Source organism: Polyergus mexicanus, unplaced genomic scaffold, assembly GCF_030449975.1.
Source record: "Polyergus mexicanus isolate NDT 795.1 unplaced genomic scaffold, iyPolMexi1.0 SCAF_9, whole genome shotgun sequence".
NCBI classification, from domain to species: domain Eukaryota; kingdom Metazoa; phylum Arthropoda; class Insecta; order Hymenoptera; family Formicidae; genus Polyergus; species Polyergus mexicanus.
The window spans coordinates 10159223-10170247 of record NW_027223329.1 but is presented as its reverse complement, the minus strand read 5'-3'; the positions used below and the strand labels follow the sequence as shown (position 1 = coordinate 10170247).

The following is an 11025-nucleotide window of genomic DNA, read 5'->3' as shown; positions in this document are numbered from 1 at the left end:
TTTTTTTAATTAATATGCATCAGTATGATTATAAATAAATTTCCAATTACAATTTACATAATATCAACACATGTGAAATAGTTTAGTTCTACTCATTTATCGTTTTGCAAAATTAATCAATTAAAAAACTAAAAAAAATATATTTGAAACTCGTCTTTTTTAATTAATTATCCTATCGTGATACTCCGCATAAAATAAAAATAATTTACTTAAGAAAAGTTAAATATTATCTAAAAATTAGAAATATATATACAATGTATAAATCGATTAATTACAAAACGTTTGATCAATTACAAAACATTTGATCAATTACAAAACAAATTATATTAATTGAAACATGTGTTATATTATCCGAAAATCGTGTGTAGATGCATCACTTTCTTTTCGTCACCTTTTCTTTTTTTTATTTTCCTTATTTATTATTTCCCGAAGTAAGAACTCTCTTTCTTTCTCATTCCCACCTTCTTTATTCTCATGTTTTCCTTGTATTGTTGTGACGTTAAACTGTCTTTGACTTTCGATGACAAAGGTCTTTTATAGGTATATATAACACGTTCGATTCTAGTTTTGTAGGGACAAAATCATTACTTCGTATAAAATAATCATATGTAATAAAAGTGATGTATGAGATTAATAATTTGTTTATTTTCAGTGCGATGTACACGTTTTTTTTGGTGTGATATGTCAATTTTAGTTCAAATCGAAATCACAATTGGTTCGGTTGATGTGACATGATCAATTACAACAATTTCGGCTTCGAATTTTAATTAATGATTCGTTTCCTCGTAAATAATTCTACGATTTTGCCACGCATCTGCAGGATCATCTATGATTAAAATTTCACGGGAGGTAAGTAATAATCAGTAAAAATTGCAAAAATGTCTTCTTAATTGAATCTTAAATACAAATTTTTTGATGAATTAGCACATTTGACGTCTCTTTAAAAGAGATTTAATGAATGTTTATTAAATTTTGCCCATCTCTTCAATTTGCAAATTTTTGGCAAATATCAAAATCTAATTTTGCCATTAATACCAAACAAATTTAATAATATTTGAATAACGCGTAACATATGTATGAATAATTCAACAGTAAATAATCGGGCAATTAGCATTGCAATATAATTTTTTTCCATGTTAATCATATCCGAGGAATCGTGACATAGTTATTCGTGCATAGAAATGCATTGAATAAAACTGCTTACCGCTCTTCGTTGATTTTAATCGGTATTATCTAGTTAAATCTGCACACGCTGTGCATATGGATAGGATATTCCAGAAAAGGCGCGTTTCTTGCGTGAAATATAGGTTTTAATGAAAAACAATCTGAAGAAGTATGATGATGCTTTCAATGTAAGAACAATCGACGAGCGTATCTTTTTAAGATAAAATAATTCAATTTTTATTGAAAAAAAAATTTACACTCTCAAATAGAAAAGAGATGCGTTAATAGTTTTAGGAATACATTTTTGTATATGTGTTTTTTATATACGAAAAACAAAAGTGATAGATATTCGTATATGATATCATCATATTAATATTTTACCATGTTTCAAGGATTGTTTACTGCTGTATGCATAAATTCGAGATGATGACCTCAATTAGTTGCACGGTTTATAGTTTATACAATGTTAATTTCGATTAACAATGCATAATATTATATTTCTGTTAGAAATCACCTGGTTTGTTTATCATCCTGTAAACCGTAACCGGTTAGATGTGGACTTAGCCGGATTCTCGGCGTGATTTTAACACACGCTGCAAGTTATAATGGACATACGACATATTTCCTGTGTCAACTTATATCGGCTATTAGGCGAATGATTGATAATCGACCGTGATATCACATAAAAATTATAGCGAGATATTACGCTTAAGAAAAAGGTGTTGTAATTTTCAAGTAAAAGTATAACATTAATATTTTACAAGAAAATAGAGAGAAGGAGAGAGAAGAAGAGAAAATAAATAAAAATTAAAAAAAAAAATTTATTTAATTTTATACACAAATCTAAAAATACTAAAATAATTTTAATATTTCCTACCATATTCATAATTATGCTTTTGAACATAATTCATGGCTTTGAATATAACAGAATCTAGTATGTAATATATGTAGGATGTGTCATAGCCGAAGACACATGTCTCTTTTCCTCTTTTTTGTGTTTTTTGTATTATTTTCGTCATGCAACATAAATTATGTTTTTTTTTTTTTTTTTTTAAAGAATCAGATATTCAACTGAACAAAAATCGACGATATTTAGATATTTTTGATTTAATTATCCACTATTTAACGATGTGCATAGTCATGCTTATATGATTTTATATAAATTCAAATATTTTCTCATTTTGTTTATTGCAATAATATATTATAAAAATTTTGAACAAGATACCTTATATATATATAAGGCTCTTTTATTTCTATGTTACATATACTTATATACAAGATAATAAATAATCTTTTCTTTCTTATAAAATCAATGCGATATGCAATATAATACAAAATTATTAAAAGTTTTATCACTTTACATTTAATCTTGCTCTGTTATTCATTCAAAATTAACTTTTAAACTACGTTATATTTTTAAATCATGCATAATAAATAACATAAACAATAATAATAATAAAAATATTACCGCCGAATTATCAGAATATAACTAGAAGCACAAAGAAAATACGCAATTTACAAATTTAATGAGGGGTATCAAGGTTACAAACAGAATTGCAAAATCGCGTGTAAATTATGAGAGCAATGTATAACTAATTATGCAATTTATCATCGATGCGATTTAAGGACAAGATGATTGTTATTATTTTGGCGAGTTTCACATTGAAAGCAGTCACACGTAGTAGGGGGATGATGGTTCGTATAAAAGCACACACGTGATAATTAAAACGATCAGTCTCGATTCCGTTCTCCGTATAACTCGTTGATTCGCTGTATGTAAATTGTGGACTAAGAGGCGCGAAAGTGGAAGTTGGAAGTCAAAGAAAAGATTCTGCAAAAATATCGCGATTCTAAATCGGAAAAAGTGCGTCTTCTTTCAAACGAGGGACAAGCAGACTGTCGCGAAAAAGAGTGAGGTTTCGAATGAAGCGAGCTATTAGCCGATCATATATGCGTTACGTTAGGAAAACAAGTAAAATTATTCAGCTACAATTTCGCACATTCTTATCGACTGGCATTCGCGATTAAAGCGCGATTAGTTGTTAGAATCTTCGCGTTTTGTATATATATCTTTTCGAAAATTGGGTGATCCGTCCCACGTGTTAAAAGAAGCGATTAAGAGAGGTAAGATTAAAAAATTTTCTTAATATTTTTTAAAATAAATCAACATTTTACAATTCTATAAATGTAATAAAAAAAAAAAAAATTCAATATGTTGTAAATGGAAGTTTACTTTCGATTTACATGATAATGTCGAATATGTAGAGTGTCCTTAAACCTGAAATCTTTTTATCTAAATTCTTTTAACATTAACTTCGATAATTTTTTATTCTTAACGTCTGTTTTAATTGTGACCAAATAAAATTAATATAACATTAAATCAATATAAAATCAGTATACAATTAATATCGATTATATACTTTATATTTATTCATCTCAAAAAAACTAAATATTGTTATCTCATGCGTTTTTCGCGTATTTCAGATTTCGTGAAAATTATAATAAAATCTATAAAAATTTTGTATACGTTTCCTGACATTTAGATTTATTAAACTTCAGTTTCGTGTCGAACTAACTGGTTCTAACCAGATAATTAATAGTCTAACCGGTTTCAACATATATCTTAATAATGACTGAAGAATAGAAAAAAACATTAGTAATGATACTATCGATAAATGCTGTCAATTATTGTGTACGGCAACGCGCAGATTGCTAAATAATTGGGATTGGATGAATCGCAAAAAGACGATTAATATGTTCTATTTTGTTGTTGACTTATTTATGCAACGATTAATAATCGTTGTGCAATCGAGCACAATCATGTTCTATGACAGAAATTCATTTTTCAACGAATAGATCTTCTCAGCTTTCCTTGTCAATTTATACAGATACAATTTTATGTTTGTCTCTATAGAAATTTATAATTATAATGTTCATTAATATATTATTTATATAATATACAAATTTTATAAGTTATGCTTTTCTTAGAATTGGCAAAAAGCAAATATATGTAAAGACACATTATTCTTCTTACAAAATTTTGAATAATTATTTTTATTAAAAATAAGAAAAATAAAATATTTAAAAAACTATAAAATCGCAAAAGTAAAGAGACTTTTGGCGAATTAAGCTTTAAAAACCAAAATTAATGACAAAATATTATTCGTCGTTCAATTTAGATTTTACATTAATAAAATTTTAATAAAATTTTAATTTATTAAGATATCGTCCGTGTAAATTTTGAGACTTGAAAAATTATGAAAAATAATAGCTTATATTCGGTAAAGAAATAACTCCAAAAATTTTACACGAAACTACGTATATGCATCTCTCATTAATTCTAAATCATATTTTAATATTCTATTCTTATAATTCGACACCAGTTTTATAATTATAACCTATGATGTAATTTATAAAAATAATGGATTAATTTTCAATATTTTTTTAATACTCCAAAAATTTTTCGTATCATCGATTAACACATCACGTTGACATTTTAGTCGGATTAATTGATATTTCTATCGAAATTGTACCGATGACGTTTGACTGCATAGATTACGATATATCTTCAATATATATTAGATAAGATCTGTAGAATTCAAGGTGACTGGTGTCAAATGAAAGCACCAATTGAGAATGTCACATATATATCAATTTGTGTGAGCATCTTGTTAAAATATCGCAATATCATATTGTTGAATAATTTTCAGGAACTTGCTATAATCACTTAATATCAATATTCTTACATTAAATAATTTTTACTTGCTAAAGTCTTTTTTTAACAGTTTAATTTTAATACATTTAACCAGTTCACTGGTAATGATTCATATATGGGCATCATGCACAAAACATTGATTTCGGGTCCATCAATGAACTGGTTAAATATTGTATATGATTCAACTAGACATACATCTTTAATTAATGTAAAATTGATCTTAGTGACACAATTTTGTAGACTGTCATTTTTTTAAACTTTCATATTTTTAAAATCTCCGTAATATAAACGTCAAATAAAAGAATTAAAGTGCGATTAAAATTACAACAAATCAAGAGAATATAACTTTTTGTTATATTAATTCATAAAATCCTTTTGCTTCTATTGCTTTTAAAACTGAAACTGAAATTGCATTTTTGATATTTTATTAATAAAAGTAATCTCCAAATTTATTAAAGAACGCTTAAGTTTGTGATTTATCTTTTCTCTCATACTGTATATCGTTAATAAAATATAAAAAATGATCGGCAGATACCTGCGAAAATGCGGCGGCATCTCTTTGTCCTGTTTCTCTTCCTGTCGGCCTCATCCGCGGAGCAGCGACGCGGTGTTGAAAGCAATGAGCAAAAATGTCGAGAGGATCATCCTACTTTGCTCCATTATTTCTCATGGGCGGATTACGCTGTGTTGGCCACGATGCTGCTAGTCTCGTGTCTGATCGGCACTTTCTACGGTTTCTTTGCCAAGAAACAGGAGACCAGCCAGGATTTCCTGCTCGGCGGCTCCAACATGGGCACGTTCCCCACAGCGATGTCGCTGGCCGCTAGCTTTATCACGGCCATTGAACTTCTTGGAAATCCCGCGGAAATGTACGGACAGGTGTGACGATACAATATATCATTCGGAAACTCGAAAATATTTCTTTAAAAAAAAAAAAAAAAAAAGGAAAATGTGTTAAAAAAAATTGAATCTTTCTCGAAAATTATTTTTTAAGAGGCATCTGTTGCGTACTTCTCTATTCAGGGTACTCAATTCTGGATGACTTGCCTCTCTTTCATACTCGTAGTACCGATCACCTCTATTTTGTATCTACCGGTGTTCATGAAATTAAGGCTGACTTCGAGCTACGAATATCTGCAGCTTCGCTTCAACCAGCATTGCCGATTGCTCGCGAGCGCACTGTATATGCTACAAATGGTGTTGTACACATCAGTGGCTGTATATGCACCTGCATTAGCATTAAGTCACGGTGAGTGATGACTAAAATTGTACCTTGTGATGGTTTGCAATCGTGTTAAATTCTAAATTTATTGCGATGAAAAAATTATGAGTTAAAAAATAATACAATTCACGACGTATCAAACCAATTACAAATTAGTTACGATAAAAGCATAATTTCTTTTATTTTTGTTCTTATCTTTAAAACAATGATCAGATTGTTTCTTTTGTTTTATTAACGTTAATTCGAAGCTACATTAATATGTAGTTAAACTGCGCATTTCGATCAGTAAATAAGAACTAGTAAAAATAAACGTGAGAATTATAAAGTTTAACACGGGTATTCTTTGCGGCGCAAAATAATGCGTATTAAAATGTTTTGACACTATGCTCGAGGAGCTAATTCTCTAAAAAGTGCCTATAGAACAACTTTTTGCTTAAACATATTCAAAACTCTCGAAACTCTTTCCGTTATTAGCTTTATTATAATATAATTTCATTGGGATATATGAAGAAATTTTTGCCACAGCTTAGGTGTGCCTGTAACAATTTTTTTTTTGCTTTCTTAATAATCTCAAAATCGATGTGATTTTAAGAATCCAGTGGCATTAAAACGATAAACGATACTCTTTCATTTACAGTCACGGGCCTAAATACTTACATAGCCGTAACTCTAGTCTACGTAGTCTGCATTTTTTATGCCTCACAGGTTCGTAATTTTTATACATACATAGTTTAATAATATTATGTAGATTTAATAATATTATTATATATATTAAGAATGCAATAATCACATACATTAAAAAAAAATATATAATATTTCGTATTATATGTAAAAAATTAAATTTATATAATTTTTTTCGTCTATGATATTTTATACATTTTATTATGAGCATGATAGGAAATTATATTCTCTGCAATATATGCAATTATTGCACATAAATGTGTAATTTTATTCTAATATATATTATTAATAATATAATATTTTGTATTATATATATATATATATATATAATATTAAAATAATATTTATTTATTATTACAATAGGGTGGTATGAAAGCTGTAATAATGACTGACACTTTCCAAGCCGCTGTTCTTATCGGCTCATTGTTCCTTATCTTGGGTTATGGATTGTCATGGGCTGGTGGAAGTGCGCTCGTTTGGCAGGACAATGCGAAATCTGGCAGGATAGAATTCTTCAATATGGATCCCAGACCCACTGTGCGACACAGTTTCTGGAGCGTTGTCATTGGAGGTACTTTTTACTGGACCACCATGTTCTGCAGCAACCAAGCGTCCATACAAAAGTATCTCAGCGTCGAGAGCATCTCGCAAGTAAGAATGTAAGTGTCTGTCCTAAAGACAATAAATAACGTCTCGCAATAGTGCAAGGACTTTGGCTAAAGACGAAAAAAAATTGATTGATTTATTATTTTAAATGTTTATTTTATTTATTATTATCGCTTTATCGTAACACATTTATGTAATTATATATCGTGTAATTATCACGTTACAGAGCTCTATGGGTATCTTCGTTCGGCATGATCGTAATTTATAGTGTTAATTTTCTGACTGGAATGGTGTTGTACAGCACTTACAAAGACTGCGATCCTTTAACCGCCGGATATATAAGCGATCAGGATCAAATATTACCGCTGTATGTAATGAATGTTTTGGGAAGTCTTCGCGGAATGCCCGGATTTTTCGTCGCCGGTATCTTCGCCGCATCTCTCGGGTATGTAAACAATGGCTCTGAGAAACGTTCGAAAATTTCTTCAACGAGAGAGAGAGAGAGAGAGAGATGCTGACAAATTTATTCATCCCGATGTAATTTTATCTGAATTCGTTAAATTAGACTTGAAAATAATTTCCGGAATTATTTCAGAACTGTTGCGAGCGCTCTGAATTCTTTAGCAGCGATTACCTGCGAGGATATCTTACATGGCCTCTTTCAGATAGATTTTCCGGCAAGTAAAGGCGCGGTTTACGCGAGATGGATCAGCATATTTTTCGGAATTCTCAGCTTTGCATTGGTCTTCGTCGTGAAACAACTAGGTAGCGTTCTACAGGTAGATTATATATAAATTTTACTGCATTTTTTTTTTTTTGCAGATTTAAATTAATAATTAGCGCGGAATATAATTTTTAAAGAATACAATACAAATGATAAGTATGTTTTATGATTCAACGCTCTATATTTTTATATATTATTTTATATCATATTGTTTCTTCTTTTCTGTATATTGTGCCGTAACTTGTATGTTATTCACCGAAAATAGATTATTCATTCTTAGGTCGCACTGTCTTTCAATGGCATGGTAGGCGGAGTGACTTTGGGATTATTTTCCTTGGGCATGTTTGTGCCATGGGCTAATGCTAAAGGAGCAATAATAGGTGCTATTACGAGTCTAGTAGCCGTCCTGTGGATAGGATTAGGCGCCCAAATTGCAACTGTAAATAGACAGATTCAATTGGATAGCAAGCTTATCTCAACTACGGACTGTCCTTGCAACGAGACCATAATTATCTCTAATCAATTCGAGAGCAGCGATGAGATTTCGTCTATATACAAGGTGAGATTTATCCGAAAATATAATTATTTTTAATGTGTCGCTCGATTTCTTGTATGTATTAAAAAAAAAAAATTAATAATTAAAATACAAATATCAAATTAATTACTTAATATTAAATTAAATTAAATTAATAATACTAAATTACGTTTGGTGGAAATGCTTGATTATTAATTTATTTCTATATAACATTAATTTATTATCGATAAATAATATTAAAAATATCAATATTTTATTAAAATTTGATTTTACACGCACATATACGTATAATACATAATACACACATCTTTTTCTCTATATTTTTATCTTTGCTATTTCTTTTTCATTCATATAGTACTGTAATTTATATACGATTTTATGTCTATCATATTTTTATTCTTGCTCGTAGTTCAACTTTTATTCACATTATTGGATTATTTTGTATTTGCATTATTTTACGCAAGAGGAATTTTTATTCGTGATCGCATAATAAATAACAAATAAACCTCGATAATAATAACGTTAGCCTTATGATATGGCCTGCAGACCAGTTACCTATGGTACAGTGCAATCGGCTGCATATTGACCATAATAGTGGGTGTGGCAGCGAGTTTTGCGACAGGCGCACAGAATCCCACCGACGTGGATCAGGACTATCTGAGTCCGCCGATCGCAGCCATGTTCCGTATGCAGACGAAGCCTCGTGTTAATGGAAATGTCCAGGGTATCGCCAACTTCGGTCTCGAGCTGGCGGACGAGATGCAGCGACAATCACCCGAGGTGAAACCCTGAAGAACGCGGAGCGGCAACGAGATCATACAATATATCGCATCGGATTGCGAAATAAATATCAATAGTACGAAAATAGTCGAGGTTTAATTTAGCGAGTGTTAAATTCCATGACGGGGTATTCATTCCTGAAGGTTTAGCGAACATTTAAAAAGCGCTTGATCCTTTTTTTCAGAATAGATTTATTCTGGTAGATGGCACAGAAGTTTGACAGATGTCGTAAAGGTATTTAAGAAGAGTCCTAATTGTTCCAAATTGTCTTTTAGATTTGTGGATTGTCTGAGTTTGGATAAAAAAAAAAAAAAAAAAAAACTGCTCTTTGTAATTTTATAATTTACCAACATTAGTTTCAAGGAAAAAAATCAATTTCCTATAATTATTATACAAAAAAATATTCTATATTTTTAATCGCGGTATTGTTGGGATATAATCCCGGATTTCTGCAACATGAACAATTAATTCTAATTAATTAATTCTTTATGACAAAATTCCAAGAAGTTTTATTTTTTATTCCATCTTCTACCTTTTAGTTTATATCACTATCATTAAAATCAAAGTCACTTACTCAATGAAATAATAAAATGCAAATATGAATAAACAACGAATTGAGAAGAGATATTTAGAGAATAACTAGTAACATATAGATGCAATCAATGAGAAAGAATACGATCGATCAAAACACGTGATTTTTTAAATATTACCATGCGTATTTTAAAGAATCTTAAGATTCTTTAAAATACCGGTTATAATATCAAATAAAAAATTTAAAAATTATTTAATTAATTTTTTAAACACTCAAAAATTATCTATTTTTTAGCAGAGCAATTATTATGTAATTTTATATTTTAAGAAAGACAGAAAGAATAATTTATGACTAAATAATAAGAGATTGCGATTCAAACTTGATTACAGCAATTTTTTGAGCGTCCTGTGTTGTGGATAAAATTGTTGTGCTAATGTACGTCCGAAGTTAAAGAATTTTTGTTGATTGTGTACCTCGTTTGTGTTTACGTTGAAGATGGCGTAAAAAATAGGAGTTCAATGTTTTATTAAAATCAAAAATATTGCGTAAATTTTTATTCATGTCTTATTTGAATTTATTAGAATTCGTCAGAATCTGTCTTATGCCACTTCGTGATAAATGATTTCTCTTCATATTTGTTTATTTATTTATTAGAAGAGAGATTGAAAGAAATGTGTGAGAGAAATAAATAATTTAAATAAGATGTTTATCAAAATTATATTTATGCCTTACTTTGAAATTAAATTAATAATCACACACACACACACACACACACACATACAAAGAGAATATTTATAATTCCTTATTAAATATTACGAATATTTTAGCCAAGAAAAGATTATTTGAGATTAATTTTTTTTTTCTTTAAAATGTCAGAGATTTCCTTATATTTTTAATCGTTCTGTATCTTACGCACATTGCCTTATTTTATAAATTGTTTTTGTATTTTATGGACACAAGAATCCCTTCAGGGCGCATTTGATTATCTCAAAATATATTTTTATTTCTTATTTCGTATATAATTGATTAAAAAGACAACGCGATTTTGCGGACATTTTATGATGAT

At 29.4% G+C, this 11025-nt stretch overlaps 1 protein-coding gene across 2 annotated transcripts; it reads left to right on the top strand.

Annotated features, from left to right (window-relative positions):
• Positions 1-2887: 2887 nt before the first annotated feature.
• LOC138936039 (sodium-coupled monocarboxylate transporter 1) lies at positions 2888-9725 on the top strand. Of its 2 annotated transcripts, XM_070301080.1 has the most exons (9): positions 2888-3288; positions 5411-5758; positions 5903-6128; positions 6739-6806; positions 7146-7441; positions 7615-7833; positions 7984-8167; positions 8393-8671; positions 9194-9725. In XM_070301080.1, the coding sequence occupies exons 2-9, from the start codon at positions 5423-5425 to the stop codon at positions 9437-9439; spliced, it is 1854 nt and encodes a 617-aa protein (XP_070157181.1). In that variant the 5' UTR covers positions 2888-3288; positions 5411-5422; the 3' UTR covers positions 9440-9725. The 2 variants fall into 2 exon arrangements, with proteins under 2 accessions (XP_070157181.1, XP_070157182.1); XM_070301081.1 differs by lacking the exon at positions 2888-3288 and having other exon boundaries at positions 5664-5748; positions 9194-9721.
• Positions 9726-11025: the final 1300 nt, after the last annotated feature.

Bases quoted from the DNA above. Each gene is read 5' to 3' on its own strand.
- LOC138936039 (XM_070301080.1), top strand. From the start codon at position 5,423: ATGCGGCGGCATCTCTTTGTCCTGTTTCTCTTCCTGTCGGCCTCATCC. The intron at 6,129-6,738 runs GTGAGTGATGAC...TTTCATTTACAG, and splicing joins TGCATTAGCATTAAGTCACG to TCACGGGCCTAAATACTTAC. The intron at 8,672-9,193 runs GTGAGATTTATC...TATGGCCTGCAG, and splicing joins AGATTTCGTCTATATACAAG to ACCAGTTACCTATGGTACAG.